The 24,033-nt window shown below is 33.5% G+C and overlaps 2 protein-coding genes across 4 annotated transcripts in view; both read left to right on the top strand.

The window, feature by feature from the left end:
* Plod (procollagen lysyl hydroxylase) overlaps nt 1-3,628 on the top strand; it is a 30,024-nt gene extending 26,396 nt beyond the window's left edge. Inside the window, exon 10 of the mRNA XM_018461611.1 lies at nt 3,617-3,628. The gene's annotated coding sequence lies outside the window, so the exon portion shown is untranslated. The remainder of the gene's footprint in view (nt 1-3,616) is intronic.
* ATP7 (copper-transporting ATPase 1) lies at nt 125-24,024 on the top strand. Of its 3 annotated transcripts, XM_018461607.1 has the most exons (14): nt 125-633; nt 2,632-2,683; nt 17,337-17,743; nt 18,070-18,380; nt 18,496-18,717; nt 19,188-19,417; nt 19,493-19,682; nt 19,774-20,007; nt 20,103-20,973; nt 21,060-21,646; nt 21,738-21,941; nt 22,018-22,238; nt 22,369-22,530; nt 23,869-24,024. In XM_018461607.1, exons 1-14 carry the CDS (start codon nt 555-557, stop codon nt 23,996-23,998), a joined length of 3,900 nt encoding a protein of 1,299 aa, XP_018317109.1. In that variant the 5' UTR covers nt 125-554; the 3' UTR covers nt 23,999-24,024. The 3 variants fall into 3 exon arrangements, with proteins under 3 accessions (XP_018317109.1, XP_018317110.1, XP_018317111.1); XM_018461608.1 differs by lacking the exons at nt 125-633; nt 2,632-2,683 and adding an exon at nt 7,305-7,857; XM_018461609.1 differs by lacking the exons at nt 125-633; nt 2,632-2,683 and adding an exon at nt 15,132-15,228.
* The last annotated feature ends 9 nt before the right edge of the window (nt 24,025-24,033 follow it).

The raw sequence follows: 24,033 nt of genomic DNA, 5'->3' as shown, positions 1-24,033 counted from the left end.
CAAGTTTGCTTCGAACAGTCAGCTGGAAATTGCAGGGATGCTGTGAAGCTTGCGTCGTGTGTCACGTGTGCACTCTTGTTGCGCGCGTGTGCACTCATTGTGCGCACGTCGCGTCGTCGGTCGTCGTGCGTCGTCATGCGTCGTCGGATCGCGTCGCCTCGCGTCACATCGCGCGTTAGAGTTGCCGCCTTGTTCTACCTTGTTCGTATCTGCGCTCGTCGCCGTCACCGTTTCCTCCATTCGCGCGGCCGATTAATCCACGCGACCGCTCCGTTCTCGTCCGCCGATACGAGATAGTCATCCTCACGCTTAACTTAGCGCGCTCATTTCGCTCCCGAAAAGGTACCTTCGTGTGGCGTTTAGGTTAGAAACCTCGCGCGAGTAGTGTCCGCATCGAACAGTGAACCGAGAAACACCTGTCCGCGTTGTGTGTGCTTTCTAACACATCGGACGTGGATCCTTGCCGATATACGCGTGGAGATGCTGAGGGGATGGTCGGTAGATTGGCATGATTCGCTCTAACACACCCGACCTGCGTCTAGTTATAAAAGAGAATGGAGATGGTGAAGAGAGTGGAGTCGGTGGAATGTCAAACCATAGATTCAGACAGTGACCCCATAGATACAGATGATGGTACGTCGAACCGCCTGTATTTCAGAAATCACCTCTTTTATTATTATTATTCTCCCAGATAGTTTTCCAATCCACTAAGGTCCGGTTTTTTATTATCCGATTAACTTGTGATTTAGACTTAACCTCTTAATGATAATGTAAAAGTTGTTTTGCTAGCTGTGATGTTTTTCTAGCTATGATTAATCACTAATATATAAAAGTGTTTAAGTTTAAAAGTAAGACTATATTCAGAAACACCATCCCATGTATCATTTTATCCTTGTTGTCCAATGTTAAACGAGGATAAAATGATACTTTTAGGGGCACTCGAGGGGGCCTCTAAATGTAGCCTGATATAGGCACGTAATATGTAAGGTCTGTTACTACAGTGTTTGGTCATTGCAATGGAATGCATTTATTCTTATCCAAGTACTCCCCAGATATTATTTTATCTTTGTTTGATATTCGGTAAACAAGGATAAAAGCAAGGATAAAATGATACCTGGATGGCAGTAGGGTAGGAATCTGAACATATCCATGGACTGCAGTAAACTTTCTATCTCACTTTCGCCAAATTTTAAATATATTTGCTTTTTCACTTTAAGTATAACAATGTACTGTCGTAATGCTTTAAAATTATTTTATCCTTGTTGTTTATCAAATGTTAAACGAAGAACAAATGATGCTCGCTGAGCATCAAGTGGAACACACCCTAAGTTCATTCACAAAGAATAAGGTAAGACAAATTCTGCTAAAAATGTGACACTATTATTAATAAAGAACTACTTATATATGAGTTTTTAATATGTATTAACGCAGTGCAATTGATTCTATTTCACCATTGGTAGATATTCTTAAACAAAAGAAGATTCTAAATTATAGAAGAGTTTTATGATACAGAAAGCTATTTATTTCAATGATAGGTTTGTTTCTTTGTAGCTAAACTAATGTACACTCATATTTAAAATAAAATAGATGCATATTTGAAGTTTAGGGCGAAAGTAAGATAGAAAGTTTTAGTCCCGTTTTCACAATATATGACCTAAATATTAAAGGTTATCAAGAAATTTATGAATTTCATTGATGAATCTCTTGGTAACCTTTAATCTTTAGGCGAGTCTTGGGTAATCACATGTTGTAAAAACGAGCCTTAGTGGGAGCTTTCCAAAGCTACGTTCAGAAATTTCATCCAGATACACCCAAATATCATTTTATCATTTGTTTAACATTCAGAATCACAAAGATAAAATGATACCTGGGTGCACTCGATTTCTGAACGTAAGAGAGATGCGTATCAATGCAAGAGGTATTCTGTTTTTCTCTTTCATTGAATACTGAACGAAAACAAAATGACTCCTGTGTCGATATGTCTTTTTTGAAAAATTCCCATTGCAATTCAATACAGTGATAAGAACAGGACAAGACATGAATCATTTAGCACGTCAAATAATTGACGATAATGTCTACTTTTAAATATGAGTAAACGATCCAAACCTTTATCTCTTAAAACTTTTAGCTTGTGATAACAGATAACAAAGAAAACAAATTCTATCATTTGCATAAAAATTGGTTTGTCTTATTAGCAGAGAAAATAAATACATTGCCTGACAATAAATGTCTTTCTTAGAATATTCCGTTATAATTTTCCTTTATATTATTAATCTTGTAACTTTTAAAACATTTAGTCTTTAAAATTAGCATTCCGTGATGCAAATTTAGCATTTGCATTTTTGCTCGTCAAATCATTGAGTTTTATATACGTTAACACGCATGAATGATCAAAAAATTTATTATCTTTAACAAGATAAAAATCTTTAGTCAATTTAGTTTTTTCACGATTTTAATATTGATACTTATTATTTTTTTAATTTAAATATATTGTTTAATTTGTTTCTTAATTAAAAAAAAATTTTGTTCCAATATACTCTCTCTGAAATTTCGTTTTGAATCACTAATACTCTTTCACGCACATGCTATTTATTAATCGACATTATATTGTTTAATTAAATTTACTTGCAGAGAGGATCGGAGCTGGAGATAACAAGGCACAAAATCGTTCTGCACAGAAAAGGTGAGTGAGATACTCATGTTTATATCTATGAATATTTTTTTATTTGAATGGAAATTTGAGAGGTAAATGTTTCTACTATTCATAGGATATCTATCCATAGGATGTCCCAGACTTGTATTTGTATTCCTTTTAAAATGAAGGAAAATAATTTTTATAACAAATCCTAAAAATTTTAATAAATAAATTAGGTACGTTCGAATAGTGATATTTTCCACTTTCGGTTCCGACCGGAAATGAGGTTTCTAGACCGGATGTTGAATTTTTTATCACAACAGAATTTACTTTTTTATTTACTTTCAAGATTATTTTAAAATCAATGAAGGTATTTTCAGAAGAATCGTTTGAAACAAAAGTTTCTTATTATTTCATATGTAATCCGAATATGTAAAAAAGTACATATTTAAAAAATTCAACATTCTGTCTGGAGTCCATTTCCGAATCGAAACCGAAAGTTTAAAATATTCGATACAGTGTACCCGATTTACTATCAAAATTTTTGAGATTTTAATCATTTTGCTTCATTTAAAAAGAGCGGTGTGGGAGACTGTATATATCTTAAAAAGATTTTGCGATTAATTACAATTTATAATTCAGAAACCTTGAGATAAATAGAACGTTGAACCAATGAATCATGCAAAAGGATTACGGCATTGACTTCAATTCTTGTTGCATGTTTTGTTGCAAGAACAAATGTCGTTTAAAAACTAAAAGTGTAATAATGTCCTTGTGACTTGAAAGAGATCTCCAATTTTGTCATCAGGGTTATCTTATCTGCTGCAGTTAGACCTCTCCAAGTACTGCATCATATAATACATTTGCACACGAAAATGAATCAGTTGAGCTCGGTTTAATCGAAAGCACCACTGTGTGTCATATAGGCTGATATTCATAGTCGGTTCTTATATTCAAGACCGTCTTAAGTTTTGTCTTGAGGTATCACGAACCAATCAGAGAGCCGCATTAGCGTCTTAAGACATTACTTAAGATGATTTTGAAATAAGAACCTATTATGAATACCGGCCCTAATGTCACTTAGGGCGACAGGACATGTAGCGCGATTATTTGCATTATCGCAATCAACGACATCATTGGTAAAAATTATTCTGTCGAACAAGATTTAATTAAGTTTATCTTAAATATCTATGTCACGTATTGCTTCAATATCAGTAAACAAATAATTCAACTGTACAGTATCAATATAATAATTTTCTAGAAGTTAATATTAAAAATATCAATGTTTCTTATTCACTAAAAGGATCAAACAAATAAATTACTATGAAAATAAAAGAAAGATGAAAAACTAAATATTTTATCAATGTAAAGGACATAATTATTAAATGGTCAAGAAACATTAGAATTCTATCTTTTACATTGTAACAAATGTAATATAAATCTAAAAAATAGGTACGGTCAAAAATGACCGCTCAATATTTTTAGTGTTAAGCAGTACTCTGATTTTAACGAATTTCCACAATCTCTCTCCTGCTTTTAAAGAATTTCTCAAAATCAAATCTCAACTAATACAAATAAAAATACACTGATATCGACTCGATACTTTCGATCGTTCGTAACGCGGTAGTTGAATTCTTTCGTTAGGCAACCTAATTTACAAGCACAATCTCGAGAATGTGATACTGTTTGATAACATAGTTGCGAATGTATCTACAGCGTCATGTTGTAACCGGAGGACCGATCGAATATCGAAATTGGAGTCTTGCAGATCGTCGTATTTGATCCGGATCCGTTCAGAGTGCAACGTGGATGTATTAACAGGTGTTTCATTATCCTTCGTGTTATCGAGCACAGATCGTTCGGAGCAATGTCAGTGTACGTTCGAATCCGTCTGAGATATGTTACGGCTCCATTATGAAACCTTATTAGTTATATACGTCTCGTTTCAACGAGAATCAGATGTAGTTAAAGTAACGAGAAATAAAAGTGATTGTACCGGGCAGAGAAAAGTTTGTCAGATCTAAATTTGTAGGAACAGTAGTACGTGTATCTGAAGTAATTCGTAGGAGGAATTTTCCGAGTGACACGTAGCGAAATGGCACGAAATTCCAAGAATGCGTGGAGATACAACGTATTAATTGAGACACCCGCCTCCGGGTAAGTTATATAATTGTTAATGTACACTCAGAAAAAAAAACATAACGATGGCAACTATAAAGGTAACAACAAATTTTGTGTGTAAAATTAATATGTTCGGAACAAAATTTTGCATCGCTACTTAATTTGTATCATATGTAGGTACATGTTTAAAAAAAAATTGTTAATTATATCATTCGATAGAGCAAAGTTTCAGTTTCAAAAAATTCATTTTTTGAATTACGATGATTTTTTTAAATAGTGACTTTTAAAAAGTAAAAATTTTAAGCTCTTCTTTAAAACTTTAAATTTAAGTTTCATTCAATTTTAACGAAGTTACAGCACTTGAAGTTCGTTGCACTTCGAATTTTGTTCCAATTCAATACATAGTTGAATAAACTCATGTATGTATAGTTAAATACGCTTTTATTGTTGCAATAATTGTAAAATAGTTTATTTAATTAGAGAGAGAAAGAAAGAGAGAAAGAGGGGAGAGAGAGAGAGAGAGCTGTATATATTAATTCTACATATAAGATTTGTGCAGAAAAAATATTTAGTGCTTTTAACAAAATTATTTAGTTGAGAAATTTTTTTTAACAGCAATCAAATATAATCAGAATAATTTCTCTGCTTTGTAAATAACAAAAATATTTGTTTTACCAACTAAACAATTTAGTTCGTATAAAATTATAGTTTTGTTCGGTATATTTTAACCAAAAATTTTTGTTCGATATATTTCAATCAAATTTTGGTTCATAAAACAAAACATTTTTCCTAGATAGAAGAGCTACCTATATATATATATATATATATATAAAATAAATAGCAAAAATCATTGCAAATAATGACAAATATATAATCGATTAAGATACTAATTTTTTTTTTAGAAATAATATTCATATACTAAAACGGAAATTATTTATTTAATCTAATAGTTGCTATTAGTATGCTGTGCTGAGTGTAAGAATTAGAATTTTTCCATGGATTCCCACTCTCGATCAACTCGACTATTTGAATGAATCACGCTTTATTCTTGTCATTAATTTTCTATAATTATCTCAGTCACATTTTTTTGTCCGTCAGTAGCAATTCGTCTCTTTTGTTCAGAGATGAATTCCGAGAGACATGACCGGCACAATTGGATTAATGCTCGCGACCATTCTTACTTTATTAAACGCGAGCGTATTACATTGTGATTCCCAGCGACTCATGATAAACAACGATCACGACATTAAATTATATGCAGTTTAATAACTGTTAAGCGAGATCACGTGCGCGAAATGAATGCAATAACATTGTTGTTAAGATATACATATATTCACTATGATATAAAATCAATTATGATCTTTTGAAGGGAGATAATGTTCGATAAAATTGTAGCAAGAAAAGATTAACTTCAAATTAATTGGACAATTTACAGATAATAACGTTTTTTCAGTATTTATTGAAAGCGCATTGTATTTAAATCTTCTTAGTTACTCCGTTTCGCGAGAAGTATTTACCATGCACATCTGGAAACATCTGAAAACATCTTAATTATATACGGAAAAAATAATGTTATATTAATAGCATCTTAGTCTTTAATTGAAAATAATTTTGTTAAGTTGTTAATAGTATTATTGAAATAAATACATCATATTTAAATATTAATTGTTTTAATTTTATCAATGCTGTTTAATCTTATTAATATTGTTATTAAATTAACAAGATTATTTTCAATTAATGCTGTTAAATGCTGATGCTGTTAAATACAATATTATTTTTTCTTTCGTGTACATGTGCAATCTTTACAGAATAATCGAGATATTCTTATCGTGTACTTTAAAATGCAGCAACTTGAAAATCAACTTAATTATAAACCATGCTTTATATCAAACAACTTTTCGAGATAAAATATTAATTCTTGCTTTGATACGTTATGCTTAAAATGTAATAAATACTTGATATTACTAGTCAGAGACACTTTGTGAATAAAATTCAGAAGTGTATTTATCCTCCGAACTTCTCTCTTTCTCTCTCTCTCTCTCTCTCGCAACGTCATCGACTTAAAAAAGTGTCCGCTTTCTTAAACTAATTTAAAAACTCCTTTGAAATTGAATGTCGGAATTTCAAGTCACATTCTTGCGTTATCGGCATAAGACACGCGATAATTTCTTTTTCTCTCTTCCGTCATGCATGTGCACGAAGTCCCCTTCAATCTCACTGGAATCGTTATCTAGAGCGCGGCCTTTCTCTCTCGTCCGAGTTACGCTTGTCCCAAGACTCTCAAGTAGTCAGCCTCAGTCTGACTCACCTGGTCCTCCGGATATTTGCTCTCGCCTCGGTTTCGCTTGTGAAACATGTAACATTATCATATAACGTGTTGCGATGTGATTGGTTCCTTTGTCGTGCTTCATATATCCTAAATCTTTGATCATTATGATCAATTTTTATAGACGCAAAATATATTTTTACATAACTTTTTACAGCTAGGTACAGTGTTGTTACCGTGTGTGCGACTAATTTAAAATGTTACTAGAAGACTGTCTTTTTATCCTTGGGGACTAGTGCACACTTTTTGTAATTAAAGTGAAATAGACATATGTTTGAAATTTGGCTAAAGCGAGACGAAAAGTTTTAGTGCAGTTCGTGCAACAATTAAAAAATAAATGTTTGTGAAAACGAAAATGGGAACTTAACGCGGTTTCATTGTCGTTTAGTATTTTTTTTAGACGCGTAGAAGACTAGTAACGATTACTTCAGTGAATCATCGCTCGTGGTCACACGAGGTTCATTTTTGTAGCGATCTACAAAGTAGCGATATTTACTGTGATATGCCTATTTCTTAGGATTATCTTAGGATTAATCTTTGGCTAGTGAGAGAAATGTGAAATGTGAGGGACAACTTGATGTGCAACAAAATAAGTGTCACAATCTTGACTCGGCGTGATGATCTTCTCTGGTCGTTTAATTTAAAGCGAGATGACTAAGTTCAGAGGTCCGTTAGTCCATCGGATGAGACGTGCGTATCACAATCTGGCGGATATCACGACGACGAATGAAATGGACCGCTCATTAATATCGTATGAAAATATAAGATTACTTGGGTCAGTATGCAAAATTATTGTTTATACGTATATACACTCAAGCCAAAAATTTGGAAACAATTATTAAAAATTAACATTTTTGGAATTACTCAAATATTCCTAACAATGTGTTTTTTAAATTATAATTCTTTAAATCCAATGATAGTTATTGGATTTAAAGAATTACTGTTTAAAAAAACATAATGTTATTTAAATAAGTAAACTCAAAAATGTTAATTTATAAAAAACGTTTCCAAAAATTTAGTCTGGAGTGTAAGTAGAGTCACAATCCGAGAAATTAAATCGTTGATTTTCTAGAGTTAATCTTGATATAGCAGGTTTAACCCTTTCGAATGTTAAAACGTCATATTCATTTGCTTCAAACTAAATATTAAATAGAAAAAACGGGCAATTAAGAGTATTTAATACGGTAGTTAGTGCGATTATATTATCAACATATGTTTCAAAACTTACATAAATATAATAATCGAACGTTTCGGCTCAATTTGAGCCGCGTATTAAGGCTCTTAATTGCTCGTTTTTTTTTTTATTTAATATTTGTTTAATATCTCAAGAACCCAACTCCGATTATTTACTTCAAATTAAATCAACTATATCTTAAAATGCAAATATCTATTATACTTCGAAAAACTGCTTCGAATTAAATCATATAACTCGCATTTGCTAAGATCAAACATTTTTTGCACGATAAAATTGAATAATTTATATATTGTTTTTATTTGATTTATTTCTGTACAATAATTGCAATTATCATTCAATACTCATGCATTGAAAATAATTATTATCATATTTATTTATAGGCAAGAGAGTTCACTCAGAGAAATTAGTGTTGATAATCATTATATAATAAGTGATAACTGTACATGTTTTATATACAGGTTTTCTTAAAAAAAACTCTTAAAGATATATCTTAAAGCTATCTTATACGTCGATTTTAGACATTTTGCTTATTGGATAATTAAAAAAAGATGTTGCGAAAATTGCAAAATGGTAGAGGACTTTTCGTCTCAGTTTTTTATTAGGAATAGCACTATATGATTAGTGGGCGTTATTTCAGTTACACCCTGTATAGAATTAATGTACATGGTTAAGCTATTTTATAATTACAATAATTATAAAATAATTTATTCAACTATATATATGTACATTAATTTTACATAAAACTTGTATAGTTATCATCTATATAGTTGTTGCTGTCATTATGTCTTTTTCTCTGAGTATCGTGAGAATTTCACATGACGCTTTCTCAGGAACCAAGAAATATTATGCTTCAGTGGTGTATTATAAGCTTATACAATGGTTGCATATCAGCGGAATTCTTATTAGAACCTCATTAATACGTATTTGGATTCTAATTAAGTTTCTTCTGCAATACGCATGTATATATGTGTCTAGCTTGCCAAATGAAAGTTTATCATGAGCAGAAAGCGTGTCTTTTACTTGAACTAGTAACTTTCACGCGCATTAAAATTAAGATCTATAGTATCGTACAACTTTTGAACATAAAATATACCTATTTGTGCGTAACCTACACAATCAGAATTTACCGTTGCGTTAACTGCATCTTACGATACAAAACCGCCAAGATGCACGAGCGACCTGGCAATATTGGATCTGTCTTTGACGTCGATCATGCTCAACTTATCGCGTACACTCCGTTTAATTTGACATTCCGTAATGATAAAATGCCACATTGTTCAGTGATTAAGAAACCCTCGTGCTTGTACATCTGCAGGAGAATAATACAATGTAGTATGCGTAATGAAAGATTCGCCTTTTATCTTTTACATTTATTATATTCCAGGAAAAGCATTAGCCGGGAAATATGCGATCGTATACATTGCCAATTATATAATACGTAATTATATAATAGCTTTGTAATTGTACTGTACAAAGTAAAAAACATTTTACTTTTGTGTTAAAACCAGAGTACTTAAGTTCAATTTATTTAATTTACTCCTTGTTAAAATTTTGTGTTAAACTTGTAACGTATCCGAATATTAATTTAATATAATGTGATTTTTTTTTATAGGTATTATTTGAATATTTTATATTAAATTGATATTTTAAACATTTCTTAGGCTAAAATACATAATTTACGAGTAAATGAACAAATAACATAAAATTAATGTATTTTAAAACGTAAATTCTGAAATAAATGAATAAAATACTACAATATTAATTTAATATATCATAAATGTCAGTTTCACTGAAAAAATATACTTTCACAGTTGCTTACAAATTGTATTAATGTTTTGTGTTAATTTTTTTCACATAATCTCTGTGTTACTTTGTAACATATTCATCTTATGTTAAATTAATAATTTGAGTGGATCGCATGAAATGTAGGTATTAAACTTAACGTTTACGATTCCAGAAATGGATTATCCTTACCATTTCAAATTACTATTCTAGATTATCCTTATATATTTCCAAATTATTATTTTAGATATATTAATATTATTTCATGTGTTGTGTGTGTGTGACATGTGAGACATAAATCAACATAAATTTGAGTGAATCGTTTAAAATAGGGATATACCAGATATCTGAAAAGTATTCGGTATCTGGTATTATCTGGCACTTTTTTTACTATCCGAGCGGATAGTCGGATCATATCATTAGTATCCGGGAATACATATCCGGTTGAAATTTTCAGTTTGCGTCATTGATGCAGATCTTTTTTCTTTTCAGTTGAACTTTGTACACAGTTCGTCTTTCTTCTTTTTCTTTTCACGTTGGAGAGATAAAAAAAAGATAAATTGTGCAAGAAGTTCAGCTAAGGCTGTATTCGGAGAGCGATATAAACAGTATCAGCGCTATCGTGCCATTCTATTTTTTACATTCATTAGACGTAAAATAGGAATAGAATATAAAGCGTGTTCCGAATTACACATGAAGCGCAATTACGCTTGATGCATTATTTATCCTTGTTGTTCATCGAATACTAAAGAAGAATAAAATGATACATCATGCCACCGACGACATACTGTTAAAAACCGTCAACCCTGGGCAAATTTTCGTCCATATAAAAAGGGCCCTGAAGGCCCGGAAGTAATTTAAGAACGCTGACATTATCAACAATTGATTTAAATTTGCGATTATTATAAATATTTGAGTAATATATCATTAAATTTTTATTATATAAATGTTTTATAAATAAGTATGCATATACTCATAATGCTATAATATCTTATATATTGTTGCAAAATTACAATTTTTTTCTTACAGTTATTATCTCTATTGATAATCAAACTTAGATGATAACATTAAAATCATAATTATTATCACTTTTTTTCCCTTACAGTCCCTTTTCCTTTTTGCTCTCTTTTTTCTTTTTTTATTCAACTTTTTTTTAGACATTGTCTCGGAATCTAGAAAATATCGAATATCCGACTCGAAAAATTGCCTTCTCGAATATCCGATTATACATTTTTTTCGGATATCCGATATCCGATAATTTTACGATCTGGTGCATCTCTAATTTAAAACACGTGAAATATTTTAAATTTAACAAATGGTCCATTCAAATTTATCTTGATTTACACAATAAAATAAAATTCAGACAAGGCTAATGAGAGTCAAACGCTGATGTAAGAGCGAAGAATGCAGATAATACTCAGGTGTTAATGGTTATTTTCATTTATTTCGTCGAACGTTTCGGCTCACTTTGGAGTCATCTTCAGCGAGTACAGTAACAAAAAATCTTCCATTGAGAGTAAATCACTTGCAAATTGGCAGAGATGCAGCAATAAAAAAAAATACACTACATAAATTTATAATTTGCCATTATAAGACAATTAAAACTTCAAATAATAAATCAGTGATCACAGATCATCAGCTTGGTTTTAACCATGAATTTGATTGGGAAAATGTCCAAATTCTTGATATGAAGAGATTTCTCAATAAACGTTTGAATAAGAAATGTCTCATATCTATATGTAGAAGAATGGACTTAACTTAAGAACAGACACGGAGTGTTTGCACTACTCGTATGCCTCCTTTTTGGATAAGTTTAAACAAAATTGATATTCGAACTCTCTCTGTTTTATGTTTGTTTTCAATGCTTGTTTGTTAGTCCCCTTGTCACATTGTAACGTTTAATTTTAAACGACACGTCACGACGAACAGATACGATTTTATACTCATTGTCAGAGGAACGACGTGTACTTAATATATTATAACTTTCGTAGTTAATCTTAAAATTGTGAATCAATGTTTCTGAGCTCCGTTTTTCATTTTCCATTGAGGTGAGTCACGTGGTTTTATTATTTGAAGTTTTAATTCTTGTCTTATAATGGTAAATTGTAAATTTATGTAGTGTATTGATTGCTGTATTTCTGCCAATTTGCAAGTGACTTGCTCTCAATAGAAGATTTTTTGTTACTGTACTCGCCACAGATGACTCCAAAGTGAGCCGAAACGTTCGACGAAATAAATGAAGATAACCATTAACACCTGAGTATTATCTGCATTCTTCGCTCTTACATCAGCGTTTGACTCTCATTAGCCTTGTCTGAATTTTATTTTATTGTTTAAGATTGATAGTCCTTTATTTATATTTATATATTTATATAATTTTGTTTATTATATTGATTTACGTCTCACGTGTCAACACATGGAACAATAATATTAAGTGTATAACTAAGTTCTCGCCGTTAATTATCAAAATTTTTTCATTAATACAAAAGAAACAACAAAATGGTTTTAATCAAAATATTTGCCGTTTGCATTTATTCTTTTTTGTCATCTTTTAGGCAGCTGTCTCATCTTTTGATGCGATGAAGTCGTCGATCCATTTCTTGATATCTGTTTTATTTTGTAAGTGTATTTTGGAGACGGTGTGCTGCATCAACCGGAATAAGTGATAATTAGATGGTGCAATGTCTGGAGAGTATGCTGAGTGGGAAAAGATTTCCCATTTAAAATAATAGTGTTTGTTTGACTTTATGAGCAATACGAGGCCTCGCATTGTTGTGGAGCAAAATGATCTTTTCGTTTCAAGGCAACTGTATCATTCGTTTCTCTTCAATTGCTTGACTCAAACGTTCAAAAAATTGATTAAAAAATCGTTTGAGTCAAGCAATTCAAAAGAAGCGACCGGTGGCTTCAAAATGATTTGATCCACGATAATGCAAGGCCTTATGTCGCTCATAAAGTGAAACAAGCGTTGTATGATTTTGAATGGGAAATCTTTCCTCAACCAGCGTACTCTCCAGACATTGCGCCGTCTGATTATTACTTATTCCGATCGATGCAGCACAGCGTCTCCGAAACGTACTTTCAAAATAAAGTAGATGTTAAAAAATGGGTCGACAACTTTATTGCGTCAAGAGACGAAACATTCTTTCGCCACGGCATTTATATGCTGCCTCAAAATTGCAAAAGGTGGTAGATGTAAACAGAAAATATTTTGATTAAAACAATTGTATTGTTCCTTTTACATTAATAAAGAAATTTTGATATTTAACGGCGGGAACTAGTTATACACCTAATAATATATCTAAAACAATAAGAAAAGGATGATCCATTTCTGGTATCATAAGTGTTAAGTTTTATGGTAAGTGCAGATATAATGAAGAGTAATTTGGAATGAGATAAGGATTATCCATTTATCCTTATCGTTTCAAATTATCATTTTAGGTTTATGTGTGTGTGTGTGTGTGTGTGTGTGTGTGTGTGTGTGTGTGATCTTATCTTTGCAAATTATTATTATTTTAGACATGTTAATATTGTTTCCTACGTGTTGACACGTGAAACATAAGTCAACATAAATTTAAGTGGATCGCTTGGGACACATGAAGTATGTTAAATTTAAATTTTTCCTATCATAAATCGAAAATTATTTCCTCGAGATTAAAATAGAGCGAGAAAAATATTTGAGGGAAAGTTCAATCTTCGTTCGGTGGGGGTGAAATCAATTTACTCTCGATTATCCCTTAACCGGCATCTTCCATGGAATTCCAAGTATTCGAGCTCTTCATCGAACGGTCCTTCGGCGCCTCTAGGTCGGCATTGTCACGTTTGTCGAGCTGGTCGCATATCAGCTGGCTTCGCGCGATCGTTCGGCTTTTATCCTCTCTGATGGACGCGACAAAGAAGTGCCGTGGGCAAAAAGGCGATCCGTGAGCAACCGTTGGTGGAGCAAGCGATTAGTGAAGTTATCAGTCGCTCGGTGATATCAATTCGTGTCGAGTATCGCGTAATATTTTGGTGCCGTGCCTTCCCCACTCGTACGCCGCCTTCGATTCGCACGAATCGAATTCGTAGAAATCGCGGACGTCCACGTTTCTGCAATCTGTTGGCGAAAAATCGCATTTTCATACGGGTGACCGATCGCGATCGACAATCGTGTATGCGTTTCCCTGAATCGTTCTCTCCACAGCGTGTCTGACTATTTGAAATAGTCGGACGATAGTTGAAGTTTCCATGGTGAATAGCGATAGAAAATCCGGTTCGGTTTATTAACATTGGTTGAAATCGAATCACGATTTTGTATCGCGATTCTTATCCAAGCGCGACGATAAGCAGGCGGACAATGAAATAGAATTTTCCTTGATAACGTAGAATTTTCTCACGAGAACTTCTCTCATAACGATTAACGTTCACTAATTAAGAAAACCGATTACGTAGAAACATGTTCGTATGTTACTTGTTTTTTAAAAATTATATTGCACTGCTCGAGTAAATAAAAACAGGGACATCCTTCTGAAGTAATTATTTTTGCGAAATAGTTTTCCAGAAGCTAATATCTTTGGCTATGTTTGTGGAACACGCTATTAGCACTATTGTGTCATTCTATCTTTATCGTTCATTGGATTTAAAACAAGGATAAAATGGGATAATTAGTGCTGATAGCGTGCTCTATGAACGCAGCCAAGGATGCTCCTGGAAAATTATTTTAAAAAAATAATTACTTCAGAAAGATGTTCCTGTTTATTTACTCGATCATTGCAAAGTTTTAAAGAACAAGTCACATACGCAACATGTTACTACGTACGTTACTACGTATGTTACTACGTTGGTTTCCCTAAAGTTAGCAGCCCTTGTATCTCAACATAAAAATTGACAATTTTTTTAATTAGCAAATATCTGCTTGGTTTGTTGAAAATGTAACTTTGTTCTAAATTCTTTTTTTTTCGACTTTTTGCATGTTTATCGTGCCTATCAGATGATAGGAAATAGATAATTTACGAGAGTCTGAATCGAGGAAGATAAGAAATCACGACGTAAAATATTGTGAGACAAAAATATTTTTTTAAAACTTTAAGGTTTAATATTGGAAAACTTAAGACTCTATTTAATGATGAATAGTGAAGAAAAGTTGCCTCTTCTTGGTGGCAAAACTTATGGCGCCGTTGATACTTTCTGGTAAGCTCTTTAGATAACTGCTTAATTATTAAGCAGTGTAACGTTTCCAAGAAATGCTGTTAGGAAATGATTTCTATAAAATTTCATTTTTTGTTTCCTTATAGATCAAATAAAATCAAAGAAAAATGGAGAATCAAATAGACTTCAGCCACTTTTGAATAGTTTTAGGAATGATCATCTATCATCTATCTAATAATTTCTTAAGCATCTTTGACATTAACATGACACAAGAACAGCTTCGGAAAATCGAATTGAAATGAAATGAACTCGCGCATTAACTTTCTCGATTGCACGGAAAGAACGACTTTGCTGAAGTATTTAAAATTTTAGCCAGATAGAGATCTGAAAATAATTTTGAACCACCAAAATAATTACGTAAGAATCTCAAGCATGATGAACAATACTTCAAAAAAATTGACATTCTAGGAACCAGTTTGAACGTCCTATACATAATTATTTTGGTTATTCAATAAAATTATTTTCAAATCTAGCTAAATTTTTAGATACTTCAGCAAAACTGTTCTTTTCATGTATATTTTAATATCAAATTTATAATTTATAATCCTGTCTGCGTAATATTCGAGCGAATCAGTTCATCTGCGTGACGTTTATAATGCAACTTTGTTCGATGAATATTGTTGTCTGCAGAGAAATTTGTTTCTGCAGTCGACATACCATTGTTATCTGTGAGCCGCGGATTGCAGATAAAGAGAGTTTTTTACGAAATCCGAGATTATATGACCGACTGATGTTTCTTCCATTGTCTTCTGATGATGGATCATTGCATGCTAAACATCAGCTGGAATTCTCTACTGTAAATTAATAGCGCACGCCATTAACTTGTAACCTTGTTGAATCTCCTCGAAACTTTTGTAATATCTTATCTATGATGCTACTTATTCACGTAATGATGAATATGAGGTTTTTCAGTTTATTGCGTCATACGGATTACACAAATGTATAAAAAAAGATATACAATAAATAAAATATTGTGAAACCATCGTGGCTAGTCATTTCGCAATTTATTTTTTGTGATAATCACACAGAAGAATCGTCTTGTGTCTGTTTGAAGTCTTGGGTCCACAATGCTAGAAATCGGAGATCTCAAATAGAAAAAAAATTGACTAATTGTATTTATCATGTGGTTAAATTGTTCAAATGTAATTTTTTAATTCTTTCTCTGTCCGAGATCTCCGAGCGATTTCTATCATGGACATAAGGCTTTAGAATATATGGAATACATTGTTAAAAGACGTAATAAAGTCTAAATATAAAATGTTATTGCTTATTTATTAAAGTAGTATTAAGCAATATATTTATTAAGATAATACAGTAAATATATTAAAGTACAAAAGATAAATGAGTGTGTTCCTGGATAAAAAAGAAGAATAAATGTTCCTAATATGAACATTTAATCGCAAATGCTTTATTATCGAAATAATGAACACAAATAAATTTGAAATAATGACTAAATCAGGTCAAGCATGCTTAGACATGTGTGGAAACAAAAAAAATACCACTTGACTTTTAAATAAAGTCATTATATGTAATACTACTGCATGCGCCTATTATTTCGAAGCATTTGCGACCTAATATTCATACAATAGCAGTATTATCATCAATGGAGAAACATTTATTCTTTCTTTTTGTCCAAGAATATATGCTTACAAAATTTTAAAATTTTAAATATTTTTTACTTATGATATAAATATTATACAGGGTGGGGTCCACTTAACTTGAAAACCTTGAATATTTCACTTATTTTTGATACGAAAAAATGTTTTAGATGAAAGTGAAATAGTTTTGAGGGGAACGTATATTTTTTTACGGGGGTCACGTTGTTTTTTTTATAAATGAAAGCGCCATTTAGATATAAAGATCACCTGAAAGCGATTTATTTTTGTAGATATCTTTGCATAAAAACGAATAAAATTCAGATTATCATTAATTAGTATTTTTCATACATCATATTACATTAAATTTCAACTATAAAATACATTACATTCTGTGAAAAATTAAATTAAGATCGATAATGTCCTAGTTTCATTGTGCCAAAGCTATAAGAACCACTTACATTGCAATTCTGAGTTCACTGTTAAACTTTACAGGGATGGCTCTGACGACACCGATTACGAGGGTACCACGCACCTGGTGCGCGTACCGCGCACGTCGGAAGCACGGCAGCTTGCGGAGGAGACCAACACAGTTAAAATCAACATTAAGGGCATGACCTGCCAGAGTTGCGTGACGAACATCGAGAGGATAATCGGCAAACGGCCCGATGTCGTTAACCTCAGGGTGATTTTGGAGGAGAAAGCCGGTTACATTAAGTACAAGACCAACGAAACTACGCCACAAATATTGGCGGAGGCGATCGAGGAAATGGGGTTCACCGCTACCCCGTCCGACGAGTCTACGGAATACGAAGAGAAAATTTCTTCAGTACTTAGCACCAGTATCTGCTTCATACACATAGAGGGAATGACGTGTACGTCGTGTGTTAAAAACATCACCGGTAAGTCGACATCTGAAGATAAACAAATCCGGGATGCGTGACTCAGCACTCATCGATACCAGTATCTAAAAACTGAATACTAGGAAATCTCAGTTCTTATTTATTCTATCTGTAATTTTTGCATCCATTAAAAAAAAAGATTGTACCTGAAAGATTGATTGACAATAATCGTTTGTATATGAACGAGCAATCATTGTCAATCAATCTTGTTCATATACAAGCAATAACTGATGTTTAAAATTTTGAAATTTTATGCTTTGTATTCAGATCTTACATCGCTTAGATTCGACATTTCCCATAAGAGTCATATGTATCTTCTTCTGTAGGTGCTCTGTCCAAAAAGTCCAGTATAAAGAACGTGAACATCAGCCTGAAAAATAAAGAAGCCAAAATCTATTACAGTACTGACTTAACGCCCAATCAGATTGCAATTTATATACAAGAGTTGGGCTTCAACGCGTATGTGAAAGAAACGGACGACACTGAGAGATCGCAATCGGATCTTGTTCTTAATAAAAAGAAGAAGAAGAAAGAAGTAGAGAAAAAGAAGGTGGAGAAGGAGGTGGTATTGCAGGCAAACGGGGCTGGTGATATCAAAGAACTGTCGAAAGAACAAAAATGTTTCCTGCATGTAACAGTACGTTATGCCTTGTATTTTTGTACATATTTACAAATTTTCCATGTAATGATATAACGCTTCGCGTTAGCATTATAAACGGCTGGATAATGGACTGATTTTTTTTATGAAAAAGGGTATGACTTGCGGTTCCTGCGTTGCTGCGATAGAGAAACACTGCAAGAAACTATATGGCGTAAGCAGTATATTAGTGGCTTTGATGGCTGCCAAGGCAGAAGTTACATACGATCCCAGCAAAATAAGAGCGGGGGATATCGCTTCTAGTATATCAGAATTGGGTTTCCCTACGACCTTAATTGAGGAATGTGGGAGTGGAGAAGGCGATGTCGAATTAAAAGTAAGATAGTTGAAGATTTAAGATATATTTTCAGATTGTGCGTGTGTGCGTGCGTGTGTGTATGTGCGTGCGTGCGTGCGTGTGTGGCATTAATATTAATTGAAAAGAGATATCTCTTTGTCCATTTAGTTGGGAAATAAATCCTGCTTGTTTATAATAGCACAATTCTCGAATGTGCTTGGTATAAAAAGATTTAAATTTAAATTATATAGAAAGTTTGATAATATCTACGTTCAGAAAGATAAAGCCGCTCAATGAACTTAGCGATTCTTTTTTCTGATTGGTCAGTCATTTGCAGTATCAAATGAACCATAGCTTGGTTTTTACATTTAGTACTTTGCTGAATCTAAACGTACAAATCAATTGTAATAAAGAATCCCTGAGAACGCTCAATAGCTTTGTCTTCTGAACATAACTATTTCGTATGCACATCTTACGTAGCACTATCCTGACTGACAAGTTGATTTCAGATCATGGGCATGACATGCGCTTCGTGCGTGAATAAAATAGAGTCGGCCGTGAAGAGGCTACCTGGTATACGATCGGCGATGGTTGCTCTAGCGACGCAGCGGGGAAAGTTCAAGTACGACGTGGAAAAGACCGGTATTAGAGATATCGTCGAATGTATCAATAAATTAGGATTTACGGCCCAATTGTTTAGCAATCGAGATAAGGAGAATAGAGATTACTTGGATCAAAAGTAAATACAATTTTTATGAATAATGTATGCGTCGTTGTATATAAGAATTTTTAATAATCATTGTCTATGTCGCAGAGAAGAGATAGGTAAATGGCGAACGGCGTTCTTAGTATCGTTGATTTTCGGAGTTCCATGTATGGTAACAATGACGTATTTTATGATAATTATGTCCTATGGTAATAAGACGCACGAGGAGATGTGTTGCATAGTGCCTGGTCTTTCCTGGGAAAATCTGTTACTCCTCGTGTTTTCTACACCAGTGCAGGTATGTGCAATGCGATAGACACATTTATCTTTACCGTATCTCGCTGTGTATGTTTTGAATTAATTATTTGCATTACTATCCGTGCGCGCAGTTCTTTGGCGGTTGGCATTTCTACGTGCAAGCCTATAAAGCTTTGAAACATTGTACGACCAACATGGACGTTTTAATCTCAATGACTACCACGATCTCATATCTTTATTCCATCGCCGTTCTCACTGCCGCTATAATAATGAAAGAGAATGTCAGTCCACAAACGTTCTTCGACACTCCACCAATGCTTCTTGTCTTCATCAGTCTAGGAAGATGGCTCGAGCATGTAGCGAAGGTATTTTACCATGCTTCAATTCCGTCTGTGTAAAAAAATATAAAATATATCACTATATATATGAAAAATAACTTTAAAATATATGTCGCTTTTAGGGAAAAACATCCGAAGCTCTCTCAAAACTATTATCTTTGAAAGCCACAGATGCTGTGTTGGTTTCGTTAGGACCCAATAATGAAATACTATCGGAACGCTTGATAAGCATCGATCTGGTGCAACGCGGCGACGTACTGAAAGTGGTCCAAGGCGCCAAAGTGCCCGTTGACGGTCGCGTACTGTCCGGTCAGTCTGCATGTGACGAAAGTCTGATTACGGGTGAGAGCATGCCAGTGCCAAAGAAGAAAGGTTCATTGGTAATCGGCGGTTCGATCAATCAGAACGGACCGTTGCTGGTCACCGCCACTCACACGGGCGAACACACAACGTTGGCGCAGATCGTTCGTTTGGTGGAGGAGGCGCAAACGAACAAAGCGCCTATCCAGCATCTGGCTGACAAGATAGCCGGCTATTTCATACCCCTGGTCATAGCAGTCTCCATAGTGACGCTAGTGATTTGGGTTATCGTTGGCTACATAAATATCGAGCAGCTGCCCATATCACACAATGATCAGATTAATAAGCACGGTATGAATCGCGAGGAGATCATATTTCAGTATGCTTTTAGAAGTGCTCTGGCAGTACTTGCGATTGCTTGTCCCTGTGCCCTCGGCCTGGCTACACCGACTGCAGTTATGGTTGGCACGGGCGTAGGCGCGCTGAACGGCATCCTGATTAAAGGCGCCGAGCCGCTGGAGAATGCGCACAAAGTTAAATGTGTCGTCTTCGACAAAACGGGAACATTGACACACGGTACTCCGACCGTCACCAAGATCGCTTTATTCGTAGAAGAGAGGATCTGTTCATTGGGGAAGATGTTACTAGTCGTTGGCACAGCGGAAATAAACAGCGAGCATCCTATCGCATCAGGTAAACATCATGTTTCTTGTGCAATTACATTTACATTAATGTTTAATTACGCGAAAACGCGTAATAACCGTTAATTCTTTTTTAAGCAATCGTACGCTTCGTGAAAGAGACACTCGGATTGACGACGACTGGACAGTACTCGAATTTCCAAGCTGTTGCCGGTTGCGGTTTAAAATGTAAAGTAACTCATTTGGACGGCGCACTGTTCGAGGTATTGAAATCCGAACAGATCGTCAACTACATGAATCATGCATACGATTCGCCAGTTGGAACATACATTCTCAACAACGTGCCCATCGAAGCCATGCCGATTGCCGAGATAACACAGGAGAAGCAAAACATAGATCTGCAATTACTTTTAAGTCCCGGCATGCGTGGTGATCCTGGTGATTTAGACGATATGTACGAGGTATGCATCGGTAACCGGGAATGGATGCGCCGGAATGCGATCAATATCCCGGAGGAGGTTGAGAGGCAAATGGTTAACGAGGAGGACCTAGGACACACCGCAGTCCTAGTCTCAATAAACAATATGCTTGTCGCCATGATCAGCGTCGCCGATACGGTGAAACCCGAGGCACATCTCGCCGTTTACACTTTGAAGAAAATGGGATTGCAGGTGATTCTCTTGACGGGCGATAACAGGAAAACCGCGGCTTCGATTGCCAGACAGGTATGGAATGACGAGAGCCTTTTATACATAGAAGATTCAATTTCTGAGATAAAATCAATTTCTATTGGCTTTATTTCCTCGGAATATATAGGTCGGCATCAGCAAAGTTTTCGCAGAAGTCTTACCGTCACACAAAGTAGCTAAAATTCAACGACTACAGGATCAGGGTTTGAGAGTTGCTATGGTGGGAGATGGTGTCAATGACAGTCCGGCTTTAGCTCAATCAGATGTTGGTATTGCTATCGCATCGGGAACAGATGTTGCTGTGGAGGCTGCCGACGTAGTTCTGATGCGCGTAAGTCGTATACCAATAAGTGAAAGTAATATGTTCTACAAATTGTTACATAAAAACAATGTCAAATCTTTTGCAGAACGATCTTCTGGACGTAATCGCGTGTTTAGATCTATCGAGAAAAACGGTCTGTAGGATAAGACTGAATTTCTTACTCGCTAGTGTCTACAATCTTCTGGGCATTCCCATAGCTGCCGGAGTATTTAGCTCCTTTGGTTTCTTCCTACAGCCATGGATGTCTTCCGCCGCCATGGCTTTAAGTAGCGTGTCAGTAGTAGGAAGTTCCTTATTATTGAAACTGTGAGTAACTGTATCTTTTTTTTAATTTTTAAAATATTTATAATGTAATCTTAAAAAAGGAAAGAGATAGAGAAATTATATTATTTTACAATGAATAGAATGTTTTAATGTATATTGATTATCTGTGCAGTTATCATAAACCAACTAAAACCACATTGGAAACTTCCGAATATACAGCAGCTATGCAAGCCCATTCTACAGCTCGAACGATTGAATTGGATACAATATCACTTCATCGTGGATTGGATGATTCAGTCGTACCAATAAACAGATCGACATCCACATTGTCCAGGTATAGGCAAATGAATATGTTGCGTTTACAAAATTCCATTGGCAGCAACTCCATTGCTTAACATTCTGCACAACTAACTGATGTTAACTTTGGGAGGAAATTATTTGTTTCTTATACTAACCATGTACAAAATGCCAAAATTATTTTTGATAATGCGACTTATGCTGTTCCCTCTCTTCGCTTATTGCTTATTGAATATTGTGTTTATAATTATTATTATTTGCGAATAATATAATCATATGTAACTAATCAATAACTTCATGCTTAATATCCTTTGTAAATAACTTATATAATTTAATTAAGTATTTGTTTTGATAAATTCAGGTCTTGTAAAATATATTATATATATATTATATATATATAACTTTATATATTATATATACATAATGTTTATACATGATGATTCTTAATTGCATATTTTGATTTTAATTTCAGAATAATATCGATGAATGTTTTCTTATAACTTTTTTCCGAAATATATTTTCTTAATAATTTTCACTTTCTAAAATTTTTCAAAAGTATAAAAAATCTAACTTCTGCCTAACTTATTATTTGAGAGACTTCAAAGAAAATTAATTGATATCAATATATATTGAATATTAAGAATCATTCTGTATGTTTTGTTAAATTAAGCTGTAACTTCATGTATGAGATTATGTTATTCTTATTTTATAATGATTGGATTTGATTCAAATTATGATTTCTGCTGGAAGATTTTATTTCATATGTTACAAAAGTTTTACTTATTCTCAAGAAATGCTGGTTTGTTACTTATAACAAAATATAAGACTGAGAAAAAGAACATTCTCGCCTGCGGAGAAATGTATTATCTAATTGAAATTATCTTCGTTATAGGTATAGTTCTTTATAATAAATAATGAAGGAGATTGAGTAATTAATGAATAAATATTATATAGGTAATTAGTAAAATATGTAAATAGGTTATACTGGAATGTCCGAAAAATTGTATGAACATAATGTATGAATTTTATTCTACTGTACAAATATTTTCGATGGATAAATACTCATATGTGCATCTTTAATTACATTACCTAATCCTACTTGCGACTAATACATTTGCAGTAATTACCTCCATAGAATGTACTTTACATGAAAAGAAGTACATTTTATGCAGATTTTTATGTTATTCATTGCCGTTAATACATTACATCTCCATTGGGAAAAATAACAAATACATAATTTATTGAAGTGCATTTATATAACTAATATAATGTGTTATTATGCTATATGCCTTTGTCACATATAAACCTATTTGGATAGTGAAAAATTAGCTAATATTAAAATTAATGTAGCGCATCACACAAAATCTATTTACAGAATATTTGGAAAGTCAAAAATCGAGGAAGGCCATCTTCTTGGCGAGGAAACAGATGAAATTGACTTAGCCGTGGATTTTTCAAATTATCGTAAAAACGTGAAGAACTCTGCGGACATAACTTCCGCATAAATTTTATAAGAGTATTATCTGATAAGCATTTTTTT

Source organism: Mycetomoellerius zeteki, unplaced genomic scaffold (assembly GCF_001594055.1).
Source record: "Mycetomoellerius zeteki isolate Tzet28-1 unplaced genomic scaffold, Tzet1.0 scaffold124, whole genome shotgun sequence".
In the NCBI taxonomy this organism is placed as follows: Eukaryota; Metazoa; Arthropoda; class Insecta; order Hymenoptera; family Formicidae; genus Mycetomoellerius; species Mycetomoellerius zeteki.
This window is presented reverse-complemented; position numbering and strand designations above follow the sequence as displayed.

Bases quoted from the DNA above. Each gene is read 5' to 3' on its own strand.
- ATP7 (XM_018461607.1), top strand. From the start codon at position 555: ATGGAGATGGTGAAGAGAGTGGAGTCGGTGGAATGTCAAACCATAGAT. The intron at 634-2,631 runs GTACGTCGAACC...ATTTACTTGCAG, and splicing joins CCCCATAGATACAGATGATG to AGAGGATCGGAGCTGGAGAT. The intron at 17,744-18,069 runs GTAAGTCGACAT...CTTCTTCTGTAG, and splicing joins GTGTGTTAAAAACATCACCG to GTGCTCTGTCCAAAAAGTCC.